The sequence below is a fragment of the Artemia sp. Qi Xiang Cuo genome, chromosome 6 (genome assembly GCF_049724085.1).
Source record: "Artemia sp. Qi Xiang Cuo chromosome 6, ASM4972408v1, whole genome shotgun sequence".
Lineage (NCBI taxonomy): Eukaryota > Metazoa > Arthropoda > Branchiopoda > Anostraca > Artemiidae > Artemia > Artemia sp. Qi Xiang Cuo.
The window spans coordinates 48,420,684-48,446,362 of NC_142799.1; the positions used below are offsets into that span (position 1 = coordinate 48,420,684).

At 35.5% G+C, this 25,679-nt stretch overlaps 2 protein-coding genes across 2 annotated transcripts in view; one reads left to right on the plus strand and one right to left on the minus strand.

Moving 5' to 3' along the window:
• The window catches only part of LOC148951310 (organic solute transporter subunit alpha), a 72,067-nt gene extending 66,678 nt beyond the window's left edge, over positions 1–5,389 (plus strand). The window contains exon 8 of the mRNA XM_089090230.1: positions 4,342–5,389. Coding sequence (XP_088946356.1) covers positions 4,342–4,568 — 227 coding nt within the window. The 3' untranslated portion in view covers positions 4,569–5,389. The remainder of the gene's footprint in view (positions 1–4,341) is intronic.
• A 291-nt stretch (positions 5,390–5,680) lies between these two features.
• Positions 5,681–25,679, minus strand: part of Grx3 (Glutaredoxin 3) — a 48,212-nt gene continuing 28,213 nt past the window's right edge. Inside the window, exons 3-7 of the mRNA XM_089091062.1 lie at positions 20,529–20,681; positions 17,541–17,712; positions 15,692–15,819; positions 13,141–13,358; positions 5,681–5,943 (exon numbers count right to left, since the gene is read on the minus strand). Of these exons, the coding sequence (XP_088947188.1) occupies positions 5,760–5,943; positions 13,141–13,358; positions 15,692–15,819; positions 17,541–17,712; positions 20,529–20,681 (855 nt within the window). The 3' untranslated portion in view covers positions 5,681–5,759. The remainder of the gene's footprint in view (positions 5,944–13,140; positions 13,359–15,691; positions 15,820–17,540; positions 17,713–20,528; positions 20,682–25,679) is intronic.

A 25,679-nucleotide genomic window follows, 5' to 3' on the forward strand; every position in this document is an offset into this window, starting at 1 on the left:
GTTCATAATCTTCTAATGGCAGGTTGATTTTCTGAATTTTTTTATGTTTGCCTGAATAGTTTTACTATTATATGTTTTCAACTTCGAATTTATATTCTCCGAGAAATAAAACAGGTTTTTGGATATTTAGCTAGTTAATGGGAGGGGGTTCATCCCCTCCATATCCTGTGGTGAAAATCGATGTGAATAGGTTCCCCACGGAAAGTTGAAAATTTTTGTCTAAAAATGCATCCTCTAAAGTCTCATCACCCCCTCCACTAAATTGTCTTCAGAAAAATAATGAAAACTGTATTTTCATATAAGAATTCTTCGATTTATTTTAACTAATATACGTAAAACTAACTTAATTTTAAAATTGAAGAAAAGTTCATTATTCTTATAATTTTATCTGTAATTTTTTATAAACATAAAAGAAATAAACGTTTTTGCAGCTTTGAGAAATTTTGCCCCTCTCACCCTATATAACGTCCTCACCTCCCTGTAAAATATTCTTCTGTCCATTGCTTGAGTTGAATTACAAAAAAAAATATTGGGAATAATAAAAAAAAAATCAGATATAAAAATTAGAGGCGAGGAGTATGACTTATGCTTTCAAATTCAGCAGTAGTTTTTTTTTTCTCAATAACACTTTGGCATTGGTTTGAATGTCACGTTTGAAATCTGGGATTAAATCCTTCCGCCATTCTCGTTAAAAATGTCTCTGATGAATACAACCACAAGACTTCAGTGAACCTTGTATTTATAAAATTGTACATACAAGCATCCATTCGGGTAGAAAACGCCTTTAAGTGGGAATAAAACCACAGTTACGCGGGCACACATAAATCTACTTACTCTAAAAATACGGTTAATCGAAATTTACTAGGCTGGGTTCTGTTTTATTTTCAACTTTGATTTATTTTGAAGATTTCTAGGCTTTTCCAGAAGCGTAAGACTAACTCAGGTGTTATAAGTTCGTAGAAAAATGATGGTTGAATGGCTTATGAACATGCAATATTGTTTATTTAAAGAAACATATAAAAATTGAGGAGCAATATTGAGGATCACCAATGACATTGTAAAGAGCAATATTCAGGAACATGCAATATTGTATATTTAAAGAAACATATAAAAATTGAGGAGCAATATTGAGGATCACCAATGACATTGTAAAGAGCAATATTGAGGAACATTCAATATTGTATATTTAAAGAAACATATAAAAATTGAGGAGCAATATTGAGGAACGTGCAATATTGTATATTTAAAGAAACATATAAAAATTGAGGAGCAATATTGAGGATCACCAATGACATTGTAAAGAGCAATATTGAGGAACGTGCAATATTGTATATTTAAAGAAACATATAAAAATTGAGGAGCAATATTGAGGATCACCAATGACATTGTAAAGAGCAATATTGAGGAACATGCAATATTGTATATTTAAAGAAACATGAAAATTGAGGAGCGTATCCAATGACATTGTAAAGCAAAGTAAATTGGAAAATAAAGATTATTTTAATCTAATACGTAGAAATAATCTAGGCAAATTAGGTTATGTTAATTTGAGGATTGTAATTTATTCATGCCTTGTTATTTATTTTATTTTTTTAGTATCGCTGTTTACTCTGCTATCATAACTGCGAGCGGGTCTCAAATTAACTCTGAAACTGTATAACCAATACGGGATAGGGCTTCTTGATCATCTCATGAACGTAGGGCAGACTTACTCAGAGCTAAAATCAGAACGCAGCCTAAACTTTTCGCCCTCAAAATAATGATTGTACTAGCACTGTTTGGTATCATTTTCTATATTCTTCGTCGCCTTCGTTAAACGCAATGACTGAAATTTGGCTCGGTTATTTTCATAACGGATAAACAATGCTTAAGTAAGATACGCATAACGCATTAAAATCTTTTGATTCGAAAATTACAAATTGTATAACAAAGACACAAGATTATCATTACATCAAGATTAGCCAATAGATTAGTAGATTGCTCAAATGGCGAAACAGGAAAATTTAGTTATAGTTTCAACAAAATCCTTAAACATGATAAACTATCAGCACTATTTGTCTGTCATCAGTGTAATTACATCGCCTTATTGAGCCAACGCTTTAATCTTGAATTTTCCCAGAGAGAAAAAAACAAAACGCAATACAGTTCTTTTTTCCTCGCTTATACAGTTATGCAATACAGTTCTTTTTTTCCTCGCTTGTACACCTAGTCTCACACACATACACACACACACATATATATATATATATATATATATATATATATATATATATATATATATATATATATATATATATATATATAAACTACTCGGGAAAACAAATGCAGTTATTTTGTTCTTCGTGAATAATCAAACGGTTCGTGATAACGAACTGTAAGTAAGGAGCGACCCGGTTCAATAGTAACCGAAACTCTAAAAAACAGAATTTTGATACCAATAGATACATCAAAAGAATCAGATTTTAATGCTGATTTCAAATATATCATCAAGTTTAGTATTACCCATCAAAAGTTACTAGCCTGGGACTATTTGCCTTATTTTCAAAAAAAAGGGGGAAACATCCCATAGAGGTTTCAAGCTCCTATCTTCAAAAATGTGGAATTTTGTCTTTTTTGCAAGAAGAAAAATCACGGATGCGTGTTTATTTGTTGTTTTTTTTACCAGGGTTGATCCTATCGACCCAGTGGTCCTAGAATATCGTGAGAGGGCTCATTCAAACGGAAATTAAAAGTTCTAGTGCCTTTTTTAAGTGACCGAAAAAATGGAGGGCAACTAGGCCCCCTCCCACGCTCATTTTTTCCCAAAGTCATCCGATCAAAATTTTGAGATAGCCATTTTGTTCAGCATGGTCGAAAAATACAATAACTATATCTTAGAGGATGATTTAATCCCTCACAGTCCCCGGGGGAAGGGCTGCAAGTTATGAACCTTGCCCAATGTTTGCATATAGTATTTGTTATTGGGAAGTATACAGACGTTTTCAGGGGGGATCTTTTCTGGTAGTGGGGGGGGGAGGTCGGGGTTACGTGGGAGGATCTTTCCATGTAGGAAGTTTTCATAGGGGAAGGGACATTGTTATGAAGGGGGCACCGGATTTCCCAGCATTATTTAAAAAAAATGATCAGAAATTAAAAAAAAAAAAAAAGTTTTCAAGTGAAAAACTTTTCAACATCAAAACTTAAAACGAACAGAAACTATAATGTATATGATTGGGTTCGCCCCATAGTCAATATTTCACTCTTTATGCTAAAGTTTTTTTTAGTACTTTCATAAGAGCTATTTATTCTAATTGACGACCTTAGGGATTAAGGGGTCATTCTTAAAGAATTGGAAAGAACTTCAAACTTTAGCGTAAAGGGCGATGTATTGACTAGGGGGGCGAGCTCCCTAATATACGTAATAAAAATATACAAATATAGAAGTTCGTTACGTAAACTATTACTAATAAAAACGTTCGTAAATAAAATTAAACAACTTTCGAGATGGCCATTTAGCCGAAAAAAGTAATATTAATATGAAAATTTCGTTTTAATTATTCATGTACGGTGAGCCAAAATCAAAACCTGCATTAATTCAAACTCGTTCAGAAATTAAATAAAAAAACAGGTTTTTTTAACTGAAAGTAAGGAGCTACATTAAAACTTAAAACGACCAGAAATTATTCCGTATAGGAAAGGGGATGTCCCGTCCTCAACACCTCGCTCTTTACGCTAAAGTTTGACTCTTTCTCACAAGCTCTATTTTTTAAAACAATAAAAAAAAACTTTAGCGTAAAGAGCGAGGCGTTGAGAAGGGGACATCCCCTCTCATACACGGAGTAATTTCTCTTCGTTTTAATGTCACTCCTTACTTTCAGTTAAAAAAAAACAAGTTTTTTTTTATTTAATGCACCAAAAGAACCAGAAAGTTTTCATAAATACGCCAATACAGACAACGGCGCAACAGCGCGTTCCGAGCAATTCCGTGAATATTGTGTTGATTTTTTGGGGGGGGGGGTTCCTTGATTCCGAATGCTAATGTAAGGTTATGCCGTCATTAAAGAACTCTCGGACTTGATTTGCAAGCCAAATTTTAACATTCCGCTTCGGAAAACAAAAAAAAAAAAAAAAAGAAAGGAAAAATAGAATAGCAATACAGGCAAAGAAAATATGTATTGAATATAAAAAATGTGAAGTATTTTTGGGGTGTTAACTCACCGAAATTGGTACACAAGGTGCATGCCTCAAGATTGCGACATGCTGCTTTCAATTCCTTCGTCTTTATTGTGAAGGTGAAATTGAAGAAAAAACATCTTATGCAACATTTGCCGAAGTATTTCACATAATATTTTTCCTTTTCAGTTCTCGAGAATGGGTTACTAATCGTTGAATGCTGCTTGATTTCAATCCCTATTGTGATTGAATATCAACTTCGCCGTGGAAGTTTAGACAGAAAAGATGTTTTAAAAGAAATGGAGGCCCGCATGAGTCCCGCTACAACAGCCTCTGACATAAGCAGTCATGCAGGAGTAACTAGATCAGTATCTTCAGATGTAGAACTATGCAAAGAGTTTGTTGAGTTTTTATGATATTAGTTTAATGGCATGTAGAATAGTATCATTTGGATGGTATAGTTTAAATGCTGATTGAAACAGTATTTGTAACACGAAATCGGTGATCAAAGTAAAAAGTATGCTGACCTTCCAACAGCATATTAATTTGCCTGTCACAACATATTTTAAGATCGTAATATTAATTGAAAGGGATTTTGTTTGTCTTTTAACCCGCCCAAAGTGTAAATCGTCAAAAATATTTAAGTGAAGATTACCATGGAAGCAGGTACCACTAGCTGTCATGTTCAAGATGAACCTGTGTAGTAGGTTCAATCATCCCAAGTCCAGAAATCTGATTCGGAGAAGGGGGTGGTGTTTTGAAAAGGGGGCGAAATTCTGAAAAACACTAAAAAAATGGAATCACATGGAAAAGGTGATAAATCACATGGAAATGGTAAAGATACTTATATTTAGGGAAGCAAGTCAAAAGGCCCCTCTCCTACTTTTGTGCGTGCCTGGCAAGCCCCTCCCCCCTCATAAAACAGACAAATGTTCCAATGGACAGGAGGAACCTAGCGCAATATTGGCCACGGCTTCTAACTCCTTGCAAAAGTTTGTAGATATTCGTAGCGCCTTAGCATGTACGTGTTACTATTTAAAGAAGCATTTTAAAGTCACATGTAACTTTTTTATACGAGAAATTTTCTAGTCTATTTATGTTGATTAAGTTTTTTTGTTTATTTAAATATACGTTTTAAATTTACTCTGTGTTTACTGGCGTAGAATTAAAGAGCAACCAGTATACACTACCCTTTTTATCTTTTATTTTATTGATGTTTTTTAAGAATAAAACGTGGAAAGAATCACTTATCAATGACTATAGAAGGAATCCCAATCTTTTTAAGAATAGAATGATAAAAAAAAGTAGACGAATCAGAAAATACGAGAGAGCGAGGGAGAGAGGTGGAGAGTGAGAGGAAGGAAGGATACTACGACAATTCTATTTCCACGCAAAGAATTCCACATCTCTGAAATAGCAGATCAATTCTGCTATTGAATTCTACCAAACGTTTTCTAAAACTGAATAGTTCCACAAAAATGAATAAAATACTCCTAAATTTTCATTGAGCTTCAAAAGAGAAGACAAACACTTATCAATCAATTTAATCCATGCAAAAATCAAGCAATACAAAGCAATACCATAAAAGCACATTAACCATTGATGACTCAACTCTCCCCTTTCAACGAACTAGTCAATTCTCCCAATTCTTTTAACTCCTTGATTATGTCTAATCCTCCAATCAAAGATCCTTTTACATAAACTTGAGGATATGTCGGCCAGTCAGAAAAAGTCTTTAGTCCTTGGCGTACTTCTTCGTCAGCTAATATGTCAAAAGTGCTGAATGGGAGCCTAAAAGAGAAAAAAATTCAGCACTTACAAGGTAAAATTGAAGTAAATTAAGAGGCTTCTAGCGGTTAGAGGCGTCCTGATATCTTTCTAATAGAGAGGTGGAGAGGCTTCAAAATTTAACCAAAGATTCTGAAATTCATTCTTGAATTCTTTCAGAATTTTTCAAGGTGTTATCGGAAATAACTCAGCAGTGACATTATTTGCCAAAAATCTTAACTTACTGTTATGTACTGACATCGACTAAGTATCAAATTGCTTATAGAAATGAACGGTAAGTAAAGAGAGCCCCTTCTCAATAAGAACCAAAATTCTAAAAACAGAATTTTAATTACAACATATACAAAATAATTCAATTTATTTGCTGTTTCGAAATATGGAAAACTCCCTAAGTTTAATTTTAACTATCAAACCTGTCATGTAGTTTTGTTTCTATTATCTAATTTGTTATTATTTAGTTAAACTTATCATCATTATTACCAGTCAGCCACCATTTAGCATACAAAATTTTTATAACCATAAAAAAAGGCAAAAACACACAAAAAAGGAAGATAATCTTAATGAATATTACAACATCATATTAAAAATGTCCAATGACCACAGAGTTGGGATTTCATAGCGCCATCTATGTAAACATAGATTTCTTATTTTTCTAGAGAAAGAGTCACGAATGCATGTTTATTTGTTTTTTTTTTTTTTTTTCGTATAGGGGGGGGGGGCAAACCTAACCAGTAGTGATTAAGTATCGGGGGAAAACTTATTTCCAACCAAAACTCAAAATTCTATAGCGTTTTCTTTGGTTCACACCAAAGAAAGCTATCAATTTTTGCAGCTTAGCGCCACAAAACAACAATTTTGGACAAAAACTATTAATTTAGCCTCCTATGTTCAGATGCTATTCTACCAAAGGAGGCATGTTGGTCCCTAAAGAGAAAATGTAAAGGACAGAGAATGAACATGCATTATAAACCGTTTATGCAATATTACTAACAGCTATACAGTATTGAATATTTGCAGTATGCATTTTACCCCAAAGCCTCAAAAAACACAATTTTACACCGAGATTTTGAAACTGTTTGTGAGAGGCGTTTCAGGTTGATATGAGGAATTCGTCCCTTGGTTCCTTTCTTTCGGAGGAATACATTCGGAAAAAGCGTCTAATATGGAGCCTGAGGAGGCACAAGCACCCCTCATATTGAAGAAATATTTCGCACAATACATTGCATGCATAGAGGTGACAGGGGTTGGGGGTACCCCTAGAAGCAAGGTTTGCCAAATGAAGCCCCTCATCCTCACTTAAATAATTAAAAATTATGAGATGAAAAACGGTTTTTGTCAGTTCAGACCCTCCCCACAATAATATTTTGTAAGGAATGCACATCTTCAGGCTTGATCATCATTGGTCAAACATTATTCTGCAAAATTTGAACTTACACTTAAAGAGCAGAATATTAAGGGATGGAAGACCTCATATTTAGGAGCATTGAATATGGTATAAGAATGGCGACATTAAAACTAAAAATAAACGTAAAATATTCAAGATATTGGATATTTAATATGTAAGATGAATTTTCGTGATTCACCCCTATCACCTGGAAGGAACTGAGAAGGCTTTCGGATCAATGAAAAATGAAAGCATTAAAATAAATAGAACAAGGAAAGCGTTAGTTTGGAAAAAGAAAACGCAAAAATTCAAAATCAAAAATTGAAATGGAACTTGGAGACAACTTGGAAATTATAGATTTAGAAGGTTACTAGAGCCATCCTGTGAACGTTCTCGCATATCCTGGTGTCTGTCTGAACCAATCATTCTGGTATGCTGTTTGTCGTGGCAATCCTGGTAAGTTGTGAGTCTTTACTTTCCGATAAGTTACAGCATTTTTGGATATTCTCTGAACATAGACCAATAGTGTTTTCAGGTTCCAATTGCGTTACTGACCCCACTTCTTATAAATTCCAAGAGACAAGTTCCAACAGATTCAAGTTCTGGTGCATTTTTCGACCAAATCACGCAAAATTCTATGAACAAAATTTCGACATGTTCCATGAGCAAAATTCCGACAGATTTCTTGAGGAAAATTCCGGTGGATTATCTAACTATAATACAAATGAACTGCCTGATCCAAATTTCCCTAGATTGTTTCTGATAGGTTCCAGTGGATTCCTTCAGCCAAATTCCGGTATGGTAAGTTCTCTGAGCGAAATTCTGATAATTTTGCTGAGTAATAATCTGGTGGACTCCTTAGAACTCATCAATTTCAAGAGCATTTGACAAATTTTGACTGGCCTGGCTGCGCCACACAAAGTATTTTTCCTTGGGGGACAAGTTTCCTTGGGCAGAAAATTCTGAGTTTCGAAAATTGGTACATGAAAATGACTTAATTTTCATGGTTCACTTCAACGCCAATCACTACATTAACTAGGGTGATAGGGGTCCGTTCAAAGTGGATCAGCATTTCTATTTTGAGAAAACCCTACGATTTTAAACCAGGTTGCCGCATCAAACATGTAATAGTGACTTTTGGGACAAAACAGAGTGAATTAGGTGTGAGAGTTACTTTTCATCGAGCTTTAGAAATTTTTTAGCTTGAAATTGAAAGAATGTGTGATACATGACTTAATAGAAGTCAAAGCTGAAGTGTAGAGATCTGTAGTGTAGTGTAGTGTAATTGTTTGTCGACCCTACCCCCGAGAGCCGTTCTCAGCAAAGCACAAATTTGGCTGTTAAGAAGCCAAATTCGTCGAAGCCCATTTTTTCGTATTTTTTAAAGAATTTTTGCATCAAAGCACATAATTGACTCTTGACTGTCTGCGGTCGAAAGGATACTCCCAAAAATAATAACTAATACAAAATTAGCAGAAAAAGATTTTTATCGTCGATAACTTAATATTTTTTTTTTATGAACCAGTTTCATTAATTTTTCTTGAAATCTACTAAAATATATTTTCCTCACTCACGCAAACAAACAAACACTACTCTAGTTTATTAAAACTGCTAAGTTCTAGTTTATTAATTCATCCAAATTTGCTTCTGAACGGTTGATAGAGTCACCACAGAGATATTTACACGGAAATTGATAAAAATATTAAACTTCATAAGAACAGTGTGGTTTTAGGAAGGGTAGAGGATGCATCGACCAAATTTTCACTCTTAGATTAATAATGGAAAGTACCTGAGCCATTAAACGCCTTAAGTCCTCAGTTCTAATAGATATCGAGCAAGCGTTCGTTTCTGTTGATAGAATAGCTATAGCGAAGGTCCTAGCCTTGTATGGTGTACCAGATAAATACATTAAAGTGATTGGTGATGTGTACGAGAATAACAGTGCTGCTGTGAAGGTAAGAAATGAGGCTAGTAGCTGATTTCGTATTAAATCAGGAGTTAAGCAAGGCTGTTCTATCCTTATTTATATGGATCATTTCGATGAACTTTGTCCTAAGGAACACAGGAAAGGCAATGGGAGAACAAGAAATTAAATGGGGAAGTAAAACACTCTTAAGACTTAGATTATGTTGATGATTTAAGCATCCTAGATGAATATGCTAGCAAAATGAATGAACTTTTAGATGTTCTGCAAGTTCAGGGTGCAAGAATAGGTTTGAAAATTAATGTCAATAAGACTAAGTCGCTAAGACTAGGAACAAGGGAAGGTGAAGAAGTGATGTTGGGTAATGAGAAAATCGATCAAGTGGACAGAATCACTTACCTAGTAAAGACGGTGGGTGTAGTGAAGATGTTAAAAGTAGAATAGCAAAGGCCAAGGGTGTTTGTTTCACAGTTGAAAAAAGTTTGGAAGAATAGGAAGATAAGTCTGCGAACCAAGATTAGAATATTAGAAGATACAGTGATGACAGTGATCAAGGATGGTTTTGAAGCGTGGGTGCTCCGAAAAACGGAAGAGGAGGTGCTAGATGATTTCCAGAGAGATTGCCTACGGATTGTTTTGGGTACCGACTGACTGACCGTATCTCAAATAGTAAGCTGTACAAAAAATATGGTTCAATCTCTCTTTCTAGGGCTATACTGAGAGAAAGAATAAGATGGCTAGGAGACGTTCTGCGGATTAAAGATGACAGATTGCAAAAAATTGTTCTGTTTGGCCAACCGTCAAGGGTTATACCAAAAGCGGGTCGTCCCCAATGGGATCGGAATACGTCGTAAGGAAAGATTTAAGGGAAATGGGAACTTCTTGGGAGCGTGTAAAGAGAGAAGCTTCGAAGAGATTAGTATGGAGGAAGAACGTGCGTAGCTGTGGCTTGGTGCTGCAGTGAGTTGTTATTATTAGTAGTAGCAGTAGAAAAATAAAACAGATATAGTAACTTTTTTTTGTATACAACTGAAAATGGGCCTGGATTAAAATCAGACATGAAACTCAAATTACAAATGGTGATAGTTGAATGGCTTTTGCGTATCAATTTAATAATAACAGTAATTGGATTTGCGTTGCAAAGGCAGCGTGAAATCGTGCAGTAAGATTCTTTCGGCATCGCCAACAAAACTGTTGCATGAGCAACATTTTGATTTTGTTTTTTCGCCACCGATTGAATGATGCAGTTATCAACTCCCTAAATCTTTAAAAAAGGTGCGTCTCAAAAATAATTTTTTCCTTAAAAAAAACAAAAACAATTCCAAAAACAAAACCAAAATCAAAAATCTTTACACTCGCTAGAACACATAAACGAAAAATTCCACAACAAATACAAAACAAACAATCTTTACACTCACAGGAACAGAAAATACCAATGAGGATTAAGTTGTTTGGCAGAAAACTTGAAATCTCCCAGTATTTTATCAATAATTGTAGCTGGAAAAATGACCTTGAATTTTTGGGACAAAAAAGAGTTACTGGTCCAAGGGGGCATATGCAAATTTTTTTTTTTTAGCAAACTTAAAATAAATCTGATGAAAAAGTTTGTTTTAGGCAGAAAGTAGTAGTCAAATAGGAGACAAAGCAAGAAGATGAGGCACATTTAGACTATTGTAAAGTTTAAAAAGATTGAAACGACTAAGGTGTTTAACATTACAGACAAGAGACACATAGGCGATCCTTGTCTTTTTTTTTTCAAGATTTAGGATAGCAAGCTTGATAGTTAACTTGACAATATACTTTGTTAATAACACCAATTTTATTCTATATTTTCTGAAATTCAATCAATGTTGTTAGTTTTAAAATATACCATTTATAAAGCTAATGTTCTTTTCTACTTTTGTCCAAAATATAAAATCTAATACTTTCCATTGTGTTATTCTAAAATTGGAGCCTGTGCAATATAAGGCTATGTTACTTTGCCACAAGATGTAACATATGTTAATTGTTTCATGTGCATTTGATGGTGAGAATAACTTAATTCTATGACTGCCACATAAACACTTCACTAATAATTATTAACAATGGTCAATAGTCAATTAGTAATGGTCAAACCATTATAATGGTCAATATATGTTATTACGTTGCATTACTGTTTATAATCGTTGCGTAGCCATTTGCACGAAGAGAAATTTTCTTACCGTAATAAAATGCGGCTCAGAAGTAGTGGACGCCTTTCAATATCTATCTGCTTTGTTTCTTGGCCCAAAATGTTTTGCCCTTAAGTTTCAGGCGGATTGGGGGTCAGAGAAGGGAAATGCACCTGTCAAAGCGATTGAAAACCCTTGCGAAATTCAACTTAAAACGAGGTACTACGTGTCGATCTTTCCGTAAAAATTTAATAGTATGATGGATGGGAGGTGGTGCCAATAGCCAGCCTTGATTCTTCAATAATACAAATTCAAAACAATTGCGTAATTTTGTTTAAAAAAGGTACAATCTGCCTACCTTTTTGTCAAAAACATGGGAGGGGTGTCAGGGGTTGGGCAACAAAGGAGCCATGGACCTACTTTTTGCATCAAGCTGGTTTTTTTAACAAATCAGGATTTAGCTCGTTTTCCAGTAGAGACATGGTCCAGTTTTTTTTCTCCAGCGTGTACCACAGCAAACAACGTGACAGCCCTTAAAAAGTGTTTTAAATGGTGTATTTTGTGAACAAATTATTGTGCAAAATAATTGTTGTAATAAACTTTCCTTAGATACTCTTCAAGGAGTATCGATCAGGGTCGAAAAGAAAATTGTATCTCTCTTAGTTCAAAAATTGATTTTCTTTCTCATATCACTACAAAGAAAGGAGCAAAGGGAGCCCCTAATTTCTTTAGCAATGAGAGAACTAATTGATTTTCTTTCTCATATCACTACAAAGAAAGGAGCAAAGGGAGCCCTAATTTCTTTAGCAATGAGAGAACTAATTGATTTTCTTTCTCATATCACTACAAAGAAAGGAGCAAAGGGAGCCCCTAATTTCTTTATCAATGAGAGAACTAATTGATTTTCTTTCTCATATCACTACAAAGAAAGGAGCAAAGGGAGCCCCTAATTTCTTTAGCAATGAGAGAACTAATTGATTTTCTTTCTCATATCACTACAAAGAAAGGAGCAAAGGGAGCCCCTAATTTCTTTAGCAATGAGAGAACTAATTGATTTTCTTTCTCATATCACTACAAAGAAAGGAGCAAAGGGAGCCCCTAATTTCTTTAGCAATGAGAGAACTATTAAAGTTTAAGAGACGCATGGGATACTGTTCCTCTACTTCAGTGCCAAACCTTAAATAGAGTCGACTTGTAAAACAGATGACATCAATTTTTGGACTCGTCGGAAAATGCTTCTTGTATGGACCTCTAATTTTTCCGTTTATTATTCCACAAAAAGCCTCTCGGTTAAAGGGCAAAGGAACCATCGCACATCTTAAGCACTTCAACGTTTTATTCTATTACAATATTACATTGCAGACTGCATGCTTGCACGGAGCTTTTCACTCCATAGCAGAAGAAACACGGCTTGAAACGAAAGCTAGGCGGAACAGCTTCAGATAGTCTTCTCTAACATAGACTACAAATTTCCCCTTTAGCTAACACACTATTGGTTCTAGTTCAAGGACAATCAAAAAACATCCTTTTTGGCCCAGGCAATGATTATACGCAGCCTTCCAAGATGTAATGCCTTATTGATCGTCCGGCCAGATGTCCTCACTTTCCATAAAAGCCACAGAGTCCTAACCACTTTCTCGCAATAAAGTGAAATTGACAGGGAAGGAAAACATAGCAAAGAAAAAGAGAACGAAAACAAAATGTTGCTCTCGTAGCACAATAAATAAATATAAAATACGAACCCAGTTTCTTTGAGGATATCCATAATCTGCCTTGAGAAGCCACATTTTGGAGAATCTTTTGTACCTTTCATGAACACCATAATATCAGCCTCGTTAATTAACCGCTTCAAACGATCCTCCACAGACTGCTTCTTAGGTAGCAAGGATTTGAGCTCCCCACTGTCAACCATTTCTTTAACAATGTCTAATCCTCCAACAAGATCTCCATTCACATACAGCTAGAAGCAAAAAAAGCCCATCACATAGCAATAAAATATATTTATTTTCGATTAGCGAAAGCAATTTTAACAACCTTTGCATGAAAATAATAGCTTAAAAAAATCATTATTATAAGTGCATCAAAACTGCTGTACCAAAAAGTGTTGAGCCAAGTTGGTCTAGTTTCCATAAGATGAGCAAGTTATGGTGGAAGGCAGCACTACAGTTGCTTTTTGGTATTTTTTGTCGCTTTTTCTTCTTTTTGTATCTTTTTTTCTCATCGTGGTCTGAGGATTGATAACGACAAGAGATGATAAATTCTAAACTTTTTTTCCAGTCAGAATCGTGAAACTGAGTGGAAAAGTTACTTTAAAGTTTGCGAAACTTCCAGTAATTTTCCAGAAAAAACAGAAATTATTTAGGTCATAACCTAGTAAAATAACATAAACAAGATGAAAAACAAAACCGTCACAAAGCAAACTTGATGAACTGCAATAATAAAATTGTGCATCCCTCTCAGGAAAAAATTCCGGAAAGGTGAATCTAAAAATGCTTAATTAAAGATTCGCGGAATTTTCAATTTTGATCGGATTTCTTGAATTTGCAAATATTTGAAATACCGCATACTTCGTATAAGGCTCAGGCCTAGAAGTAGCCTGAAACAGGTCTAACTGGGATCTCAGTCAGAACACGTTGTCAGATCTCCACTGAATTCATGGGAAGCAGAAGCTAGTGTCGTACTCGTCTTTTTGATGCACCCAAACACAATCTGGCTTTCGCAGATGAGTTCTTAAATTCTTGTCATCAAGATGACATCTCTCAGAAAGCATTGTAGAATATCGACATAACCTGGTAGCAACAAAGAGCAAGTGTCCTAGCTATGCCATTTGGGAATCAGAATCTGATTCAACCTCTGTATGCGATAGTAGTAGCAATAGCAATTTATTATCCAAAAAAAAAAAAAAAAAACAGAGACAAAATCAATTTGCAGCATACCAAAAGCGTCGCTTGCGAGGGTGTACTAATAACAACAAAAAACAATAGAAAAAAAAAAGAAGTATATTCTATAATAAGCAGAAGGGTGAAACCGTGTACCGAAAAAAACTTACATACATAATTCATACACTATAAAACAACATAATATCATGATCCCGAAGCAAAAAAAAAAAAAAAAACAATAAACAATTACTCTCAATTTTAAATGAACAACTATTGTCAATTTTATAGAAAAAATAGAGGTCCGTAAAAAAGGTAAGGGGGTCGAAAAAAAACTAGACATAACAATAAATCCTTACGCAAAAGTCTACATTCTTCATCACATTTTTGTGGTGTCGTAAAATTCATAGTAGGATATTACTTTTTTGGCTCTAATTCCAACGTATTAATTAGATTCATTACAGTTTACAATTAATTTTGAACTCCCGAAACTCTTGATTTTAAACCATTTTGATTTTCAATATTTGACTGCGATTTGCTATTTCGACTTTGTATTTTACGGATATGTTTATTATGATTTCCAAATCAAAGGAAGGCCAGACCTACTTTCTGAAAGTTTACTTATCTTTAATGTGTTTTAAAAATGAAGAACCATAGCCTTGTTTTCAAGCCACCCACATCCAACACGGAGTTCAACACGGGTTGTGCAGATTATAGTTTTGAGTGCCGTGTTCATCACGGGCGAATGTTTTCTCAGGACCAGTGTCTAACTATGCTAATCCGGAGCGTTATAATTTTGAGGAATCCGTCAACACGCTTGGAGCCCGTACGATAAAAACGCTTTTTTGTCAAACCCGCTCAAAACACACTTCAAACCCGATGCATGAAAAGACAACTCATGTTTAAATCGTGACAAGTTTCATGAGTCATCCTTTCATGGAACAGTTCAACAGCAGTGCTCTGAGCTGTATGAATTTTAACTGAGGGTATAAAACATTTCTCGCTTAATGTTTTTTTTCTCAATTAGATTTTGAAAAAAGATTCTTGTTTTATTTATCTTCGACAGCCTGAATTATATTCATTTTAACATATGTCGTTTATGCACAGATAGGCCCCAAATTTTTTTGCTTTGTAATATGTTAAGATTATTTTCAAACACTTATCATTTTTTAAACTCTTTTAAGTAACTTCGTCTGCTTACGAAATATACAGGATAGAATAAGATAAAAACAATAAAAAAAACAACAGAGTACACAAACAGGCAGTTGTTTCTGTCCTCTTCCCTCCCCCTATCGTAAATACCCATTTTTCATGAAGTTCAGTGAAATTCAGCACAACGTCTGGAACGAAATTTAATTTTTCGTCAAAATTTGTTTACAGAGTTTGCTCTCTAGTTAGTAACTTCCGAGAATCATACCTGTGGGTAAGTCGGCCAGTCTGAAAACTCCTTTAAGCCTTGGCGAACTGCTTCGTCTTCTAAGATATCAAAGGTACGGTAGTCAGCATTGTGTCCGTTCAGGATGTTGACGATTTGACGAGAAAAACCTAAAATAAAGGGAAATATGACAGCACCCATACTCCGCGACAAAAGCGGGACCTGGTAATGTCAAAGACCCAACATTTTGTTATATATCTCAAATTAGCAGAGGGAGAATTAGACCTTATGTTTAGTAGATCTTGCGCATTTGCTCCATCATATATATATGATAATATATATATATATATATATATATATATATATATATATATATATATATATATATATATATATATATATATATATATATATATATATATTCCTTTGTCATTTCCCTCATTCCAAACCCAACCTACTAACCAATAAAAAGCTCAAAACACCGAGAACTTCCCTCATCAAAAAAAAAGAAAGAAAAAACCTCATAACTTCACTGTCAGATATACCTAGAAATTCGCCTTCACACACATAAGAAAACACCCATAACCTCCTTCGCTCTCCCTCAGTAAGAATGTAAATGTAAGCATTTGAACGAGGCATGACACTGCATCACTTCCACCATTAGCTTGGATTCATCTGGAAGGTCAAATCATATTTCAGGTCTAATATGACGGATACAAAATGAAGATCTCCTCGTCATATTCTTCGGGTTACTTAATTTAGCAGACTCCCGTGTACCATACCCTTGTGAACTTGCATTAAAGCAAGTTGAAAAACAAATCCAGAAGAGTGCCAATTTTAAACTTAGACATAGATAAACTTCTACAGATTTGAACAAGACCGTGACACGATATAATGTACAAACGTTTGTATCATTTCTTATAGATTCTCTCGTTTTTTCTATCACACAACACTCGCATAGGTTTACTCTGGAAAATAGATAGAATATTTAAATGCGAATGGAAACTAGATGACCACAAATTCACCAAAAAAATGATTAAAGGATTTACTAGTGAAAAACATAACATCCTGAAAACCACTGGTGGATACATAAGCTTCAATTACGCATCCAACCATTGCTAGTTTAGAATCAAGTCATCCAATATGGTCTTTAATATGTAAAAATTCAGTGGCGGCAACCAGCGCGGTTGCAATGGTTTGTAACATACTAAGTTTCCTGGCCAAGACAATATAACGTGATATCTTATTACTCTGGATACTCTACAGCTGAAATTATTATTTATTTAGGATCCATTCATAGTTTTACAACAAACGTGGGTTCTTTCTTCATTATTATTAACAGAATCCCATTTAGAAAAAAGTAAGTGCCTAGTAAGCAAGGAAGATAGAACTGAAACCAATTCAAGATACAGTTTTCGAACAAATCCTATTGTACCCACTTTTCCACTTTCCAATTTCGATTCCATGGCGTCTTGGATAAAGGAATCGTATTTAACAAATCTCACTGATGTGCTCTGGTCTATATCGAAAATATTTCAAATTAGAAACCCTTGTAACTATTGAATTAGGCTATAAATATTTTATACGTTATGTACGCTACCATCCAAACTCGAAACCCGAAATCTATTAAAACTAGAATTCCTAAGTCATAAAAGAGGTCAAAACTGGTTTTACTACACAACTTATGCTGTGACAAATGAACTGAGATCAACTGAAATTAGTCTTTCACAAAAGGAAGCTTAACTTGAAAGGTGCAACGCGACTTACAGCATTAACAAAAATTGAACAAATCATCACACTTAAACGTCTAGCTAAAGTAATCTTACGCATTGGATAAGAAGCAGCAATATACAACATTAGTCTCGTTTAAAAGAATTACATAAAATCTCACCACATTTCGGTGTATTTGGATCTCCCTTCATAAACAGCATCACGGGAGCGGCTGTAATAAGTCTCCTCAGTCGAGCATTGAGCTCTTCCTTCGTTTCTGGGTTACGAGGAGCAACAGGTTTAGTTGTCATCGGGGATGGTTGGAGGTTCCCCAAATCATCCGCCATGGCGGCCTAAAAATATGGATTTCAAAAAAGATGTCTTTTAGGGAACTAAAAAATAAAGCACAATAACAATGAATGTCTAAAATACAACAACAGAAATTAAATGAGATACAACTACTTTCTCACGTCGACAGAGGTGTGATTGCCGAAGTTCAATTGACGTCCCGATAAAATTATTTGGACACAAAACAAAGAATATTTAATGAATTTAGAATAAAACAAATAAAAATTGAAAATTTAATTGTACTAAATAATGAAATTATACAAAATGGTTAAGCACAAAGTTTAAAGTAGGCAAAAACTCGTAAAAAATTCTTTCACTTTATGGGATACACATCCTCTCTAAAAAAGGCAACGAGGGGGGGGGTGACTTCATTAACTCGTAATATAAAGTTTTGCCTCATAGAAAACGTCAGACATTTGGAATCTACAACAGAAAAGAGGCTGTATTGGTCTGAGAAATATTTTGGACTTTTGTCTTAAGGCTTAAAGAATACATTAGTGACTTTACAGAGGCAGCAGTGCTGAGCCTTTCCTCAGTAATGCTGCCACCAAAGATACCCTTTAGGCTTGAGTTTTTTATTGGCTTTTAGTCTCTATATGATATTAGCTCTATTTAGTAAGTTTTTACTTCCCTTTGTGCACTTTTTGCACTTAGTAAACATAGAAAAGAATCAAATGATATACATCTATTGCTAAGCATAGTCAAATACCATAGAAACGTATTTTAAATTGAGTAATTTATGCTTGGATACTTTTTTGGTCCTTAAGCGTATACAAATTAAAATAAAAAAAAAAAAAATCAGACAAAATACGCTTCTTCTTAATAGATTAGAAATACCTAACACATTTTACCGAAGTGTCTTTGAAATATCGAATTTACCTACTGTTACCATCTGAAGAATGTGAACCCCATAAAGCTTAGGAAATTAGGCAGACCTTCAAACTACTTGACAATTTGTGCAGATTTTTTTTTTATTTAGCTGATGTTTATCAAGTTTTGATCCATAAATATTCTTTCATTTCAATGCTAACTTGTCTCAAGGCTTGTAATACTCAGAAATTTTGGAAGAAGCATTCTCCAAAAAAAAATTCAGGAAGAATTTTATTCCCTCTTCAGCTTTAAACATGTAACGTTTAACGTAGTTCAGCATTTGAAAGGTTTAAATTTGACCGACAGCCACTCTGAAGTCATGCTTACCCATTGCAGCTACTAAACCCACTAACATACAAATATACCATATGCGTAATGCTGTTCGAGCAAAACTAACACTAAATGGAATCCTAATCACCAAGACCGACCTAAAACCCTACACCTTGGGGCTGCAATGAGAAGACATTATTTTAGTTTTATAAAAGCCATATGAGCCGTCAAGTAGATTATGGGACTATTTTAAATAACGCTTCTGCAAAAACACCACTTCAGAAAATTGCAACCACAAAAAATTACATAATCCGCCTCAGATTTGGTTCGGGAAAACCATAAATACTAAGTTCCTGCAGAATAAAAGTCAACTATCAGCAACAACCGAGAGATGAAAGCTCTCCCTCAATAAATATTAAAAAAAAAAAAAAAAAATTAAAACCAACAGCTTACACATATTGCGCGACTGATTAAGAAATGCATCCATACTTAGACGCTTAGATCATGAACTTGCAAGTATTCAAATGAGATGTCCAGCTCCTTCTGGGTCGATTACCCCCACATTCCGCCACTGTGGAATTGGATCCCCCTCTTAATAAACCTCCATTTCATTTCTCAAATTGGATAAAAGAAAGTGCTTCCCTACAATATATCCAGAAAAAGTTTGTAAAATTTGACAAAACTATACACAAAGAGCAATTTCTTATTTTTGTACATAGTTCGAAAATGAGTAATAAGGTTTTATTAGGAGCGTATTTTCTGTCTTTCAATATAGAGGGCCCAAATGCACATAACAAACTTAAATTGGGCGAATGACTTCCAAAAGGGCCCGAAAACAGCCAAAAAACTTTTCTTTTCGTTCAATTTGAAACTTATATTCACAAATACTTGGTCTAATCTAAAAGGACCCCAATGCATAAAGCAAAGAATTAAAAGAATTATTGGTTCGGCCTAGAATGGCCGAGACTGAACAAATGAGATTTTCTGCTTTCATAAACATATCAAAATCGATTTTGAACACTAATAGTAATTTTCCGCATTGCACAATTGTTTGATTAAAAGAAAATCTAAGTTCTTACAATGAACACAAATAAAAAGGGGAAGCAAAGAACTACCCAGTAAGATACGATTTCTATTTGATTTTTAGTATGGCAGTCAGATTCTCTTTCGTCTCTATTACATACTACAAAAAACATTTCTGTTGCAATCTTTTTGCAGTCAAACCTTCCCTAAGTTCAACATAGCGAATTGCAGTAGCTTATTGAAAAGGCATGATTATCATGCTCTACTGATCGCGGTTTGAACAACATTTTTTACAAAAAAAAAAAATCTTGCAACCCCATAGAACTTTTGAAAATAACCAAAAATATTGTTAGCTTATGCTGACACATGAATATATAAACAATTTTCTTTCTGTAAAAGAGAGAATTGAAGCTTATTGAGTTCTGAAGCACAATAAACAAATGATGAATTTAATAGGTTTCAATAAGCGCTTAAATCGAGTGTTCTATTGTTCTTTGAGTGTTCTGTTGTTCTTTTCTTAAGACACAGGCAAAGATTGTTATTTGTGGAGTGAACTATATAAATAGAAAATGTAATACTTCCTATAGTCTCAGTATTATTTCAAGCCGGTTTACAAGGCTGATAACTTAAAAAAAGTTAATTTCCCATATTTCACTTAACCTGATAACACAATTTCACGTGCATATACACCGTCGACTCTGTCAACTTGTTTACCACCCATCAAATAAATTATTGTCGGTGCAGCTAGGACCTTATATTGAGCGGCAATTGTTGGATGGGTTTCAGCCTCAATTTCCAAGAATGTAACATGCTAGAAAAAAAAAACGTCAGTCGAGGTCTGAAACACATGGAAAATCATTAATAAATTAAAAAGAAAAACAATTGTATAGGATAAGAAAAACAGTGCTAGAACTGACAGTGAGAGAGTGAGACAGAGAAAGAGGGAGAGAGGGAGACAGAGAAAGAGGGAGAGAATCAGAAAGAGAGAGAGACAGATAGACAGAGAGAGAGAGAGAGAGAGAGAGAGAGAGAGAGAGAGAGAAATGAAATACGTAAACAGATTTTAAAATGGTAAATAAAACATCAGCTTTCTTTAAAATTAGACGGTTTATCTACTTTATTACAAGATCAAAATCTACACAGCGGCATAGACATGCTAATGATTGTTTTTTTGCCAGAAGGTAAGGAAGGGGTGATTGCAGTAAAGTGGGAACCCCTTGCCCCTTTTTCATTTTTCCCCCGAGTACCCAGCCGTAACCTCCCATCGCACTAGACCAAAACTGACAGATAGTCATTTTCCTTAGAATAGCTGAAAGGTTCAATATATGCCTCCAGGGATGACACAGCCCATACGGCCTCAGGGCCAAGGACCCTTAATCATGCAAATCACCCTATGTTCACAGACAGGCTTTATAGTAGAAAAGAAGGTGGGCATGTTTGGTCTTGGCTGTCAAACAGGTTTGAAACTTTCAGGGATGATCCCCGGCACAAGGAGACATCAAATTTCTGTTAGGGAGGGTGGAAAGCGCTAGGGGGTCTTAAAATAAGCCAAAACGCTTTTTGTCTCTGGCTGATTTGATACTTACATTTAGAAGTCCCTATGCCAAGAATACTCTAACATAGAAACAATGTTTTAGATTAGAAACACAGGTCCCTTTTAGGTTGGGAACACATGTCCCCTGAATATAGGCCCTAAAAAAAGGCAAAAACATTTTGGTTCTGATCAGCTTGAAAGTTATGTCCTTAAGTTCTTGGGCCAAATCGTCAAATAGCCATTTCAAAGAAAAAAATATAAACAAATTTTGATCCACTTGACAATGGACCAAAAAACTTGTTTTACTCCAAATGGCTACCCCAATTCACAAAGTAAAAAGAAGAAAAAAAACTAGGTTCGGCCGAAAATTGGGATTGAAAAAATCGCCAATTTATTTTCCCAAACAGCTTGCAACTTACACCGGGATGTCCCTTGATCCTATGTACTTCATAAGTGGCAAATCATCTCTATCGAAGTCTGGTTTTTAAGAATATTTATTATAGATATATATCATCGCCATCTATCTATCTAACTATGAACACTTAAAAATATTGAAAATCCTTATTAATTTTAAATATACCAGAAATAAGTTGTGGGGGACAGAAAGAAGATTCCTAGATTTTCGAATATTTTCAATAGATTGTGCAGGAGTTTGAAGCTGCTTTTCTGGAGTCAGTTTCCTTGTTGAAAGCAGAAATCTTGCAATTTTCCGTTTTAACGCCATCTAATACAAAGAACAATTAGTTCTGATAGAAAGCGCTGTTTTTAACTGACTAAGAGAGAAAGAACCAAATGACGTTCTAATCTGAAGATGTCTGGGATAAGAGATCTTAGAAACTGTAAAGTTTGCCGTGACGCAGTGTTATACTGAAAGGATACTGCAGGCTGTTTTTTTGGAAAATTTGCATTTTGACGAAAGTGGGCCCCGAGTGATGACTGGATTTATTACATGAAAGAGGCCCTTGCGTGTAAGTACTCAATGCCTTTCTAGTTCGATTTAGGCAGAGCGGTATTAATTGGTAGCAATATGTCAGTGACGAAAGATCATTTCGACCGCCGTATGGACAACTTCAAAGTTTGATTTCAAAGCTTTAAAATGAAAATAAAGTACTGAGAGCAGAGAATAAACTGCTAAGGACTGAGCTGGTTCATGTCAAGACTACGGCCCTGCGATCGGAGATGTACGCTCAAAGAAACAATATTCTTATTGACGGTGTTGAAGCTCCGTAAGGAGCAGAAAATCTTCGAGAAACTGTAGTGATATTTTTTCAGTCTAAGCTTCGAATTGCAGTTGCTGATCAGCTGAGTATGGGTACATTGTCCCGTATTTCTAAAAAGACAGCTCCCTCCCAATCTGGAGCTGGGCTGAGCCTTCGAAGTAATTCAAATAAGCAGAAAGCTATCGAGTCTATCTTTATTAGCCTCTCAGACACTGAACGCTCAGCTATTATGAAAGAATGTGGAAAGCTGAAAAAAAAAACGGGTTTCAGTGTGTCGACAGACTTGCCAGCTGAGCTCGGTAAACGAAGAAAAGAATAACTAGCGCTCGGGTACAAGCTAAAAAGATCTAAATCGGGAGCAGAAAAGGTTGCAGACACTCGTGTTGTCCAGCGAGGAATAAGACTATGGTTAGAGGTAAAAAGGTCACGAAATTCACAATGGAGTAAATTTCAAGACGACTCCTTTGACTCGCTAAAGTGGACAGTACCCGCTGAACCTGATGATGCCGACTTTGATGCTTGAAACATCATTAGTGTAATTTGTTTTTCTTGATTTTGTTTGTTGTTGTTGATAATTCCACCTGATGTAGTCGAAGAGATGAAGGAAAAATATGATAAAAATAGTTAAGAGTTTTTTTGTTTGTTTTTTATTATTATTTATTTGTTATTGGGGCTACAGCAGCGGAAACGGGCAAGATTGTCATTGGTGAATTAGCTTTTTTTTGCCGCTTGCCGAAATGAGGGATTTTTTTCCAGAAATGTTTCATTTTCCATTTTTCTGTGTTTCTTGTGATAGTCCATGTTTGTTTAAATCAGTTTTTTGTTGCAGTTTCGATGAAGTTCATTCGGGTGTGTGCATTTCTCACGGCTCTTCGCTTTGCTCCAAGATGCGACCATATTCCCCAGGGAGCTTAGGGTAAGTTTTGAGTTCCTTTTCTTCGTCCCCGAGGCCCACTACCTTGCCAGTAGCTCAAAAAAGTTAGAACAGTTAGAAAAGTCGTTTTTAAATTTGGAAGAATTTTTTGATAGAGTAATTAGTAATGAAAATGATTGTTCTTTTTTTAGTGAAATTGAATTTCCTCGAAGTAAATATATTCAGTTAATGAGTATGCCCCAGGGGTGCTCCGAATCTCAGCTCAGTATAGTTCAGCTCAACTGCCAAGGATTATGTTCGTCACTGACAGATGTAATGACTATGTGCCGACAAATACGACCTGACGACTGTGTGAAACATTCCTGTCGAGGCAGATTGACATCCTGGTAGATATCCCCGGGTATACATCTAATTTAGTACATAGAAAAGAGTCAGCACGAGGAGGATTGGCAATCTGCACAAAGAGCGAATACCCAGTCTGTGTTAATGGCCAACTAACTCGAAATGTAGAAGGTCTTTTTGAGTCACTTTTTCTTGATATGTCACTTCCTTCACAACAGAAGTTAATCGTTGGAGAAATTTACCGATCACCGTCAGGTTCTGTTTCTTCGTTTATGGAATATTTATTGGAAACACTCCAAATGCTTGAAAAACAGAATCATGATGTGGTCATCATGGGTGATTTCAACATCAACCTAGCCTATCTCCTAACTAATACCGCTAAAGAACTTCTCACTCTTATGTCTGGATCTAATCTTTACCCGTCGACAACTATCCCAACGAGAGTAACTGAGAGTACTTATTCACTAATAGACAATATTCTGTCTACTCTACCTCCACTCTCGGCTTCAGTAATCATCAGTGACATGTCAGGCTACTTCACCTTATGTACCGTTTTCGAAACATAAAAGGCAACAAGGTCATTTTCAAAAACTAGAGATGATATTCCGGTTGTAGATCTGAGTGAAGAAAACTCACGGTTACTTAACGAGGAATTGGGAAAAACGACCTGGGATAGCGTTATGGAGAAGGAAGATCTGAATGAAGGATTCGAAATTTTTTACAGTACATTTACAGCATTATAGGAGGCATGTTGTTTTAAAGAAAAAATAAAGAAACGTGGAAGAAAATAAGCACCAATTTGCCCATGGGTTACAGAAAGTTTATTCAGGTGTATCAATAAAAAGAATAATCTTTGGGCGGAGTATCGTAATCTACCAAGTGTAGCTAGCCTGCGGACCTATGAAATTTATAAGAAATGCCTACGGTCAGTTCTCAGAAATTCTAAAAGGGATTACTTTAATCAAAGGCTAGCCGAAAGTGGGAAGGATGGAAGGAAAGTGTGGCAAACAATTAATTCAGTGTTACAACCGAATAACCAACGGCCTGAACTACCATCCAGAATTACGGTTGATGGGGAAACCTTTACTGAACCAGCACAAGTTGCAAAAGCTCTTTGTACCTTTTTCGTCAAAATTGGAGAAAAAACGGCTAACACAGTGCTACCCCCCAGAAAGTCCTACAAGGGCTTTTTGGGCCCAACGTGTTTCAAGTCGATGGCATTCATTCCTGTAACTTCGACGGACCTTTCGATGATTGTCAAAGGTTTGAGGGGAGCATCTGCCTCTGGTTTGGACCGCGTCCATACTAAAGTGTTGAAAGCAGTATTACCGTCCGTACTACAACCTTTAAGACATTTGGTAAACCTCTCCTTAGAGACGGGCGTATTTCCATCACTCCTCAAGAAGGCAAGAATAGTTCCCCTCCACAAAGGTGGCCCTCAGGACGACCCCTCTAACTTTCGACCCATATCTATCCTTCTGGTATTTGCCAAAGTGTTTGAAAAACCTATGAAGTACCAACTTTACTTCTTTCTGGAAGCTAAGAGATTTCTTAACCAACGGCAATTTGGATTAAAACCCGGAAATTTGAGGGAAGATGCTCTGGCATCTCTAAGCCTATTCATTAATAAAGCACTTGACCTGGGACTTGTGCCAGCTGCTATTTTGCTTGACATAAGAAAAGCGTTTGACAGTATGGATCATGGGATTCTATTAGGTAAACTGGAGCACATTGGAGTTAGAGGAGTGCTATACGATGGTTCCGGTCTTACCTTAGTAGCCGACGTGTTTATATAGGAGAAGATCCGCTGAATGACACCGTTGTCAACTTCGGTGTGCC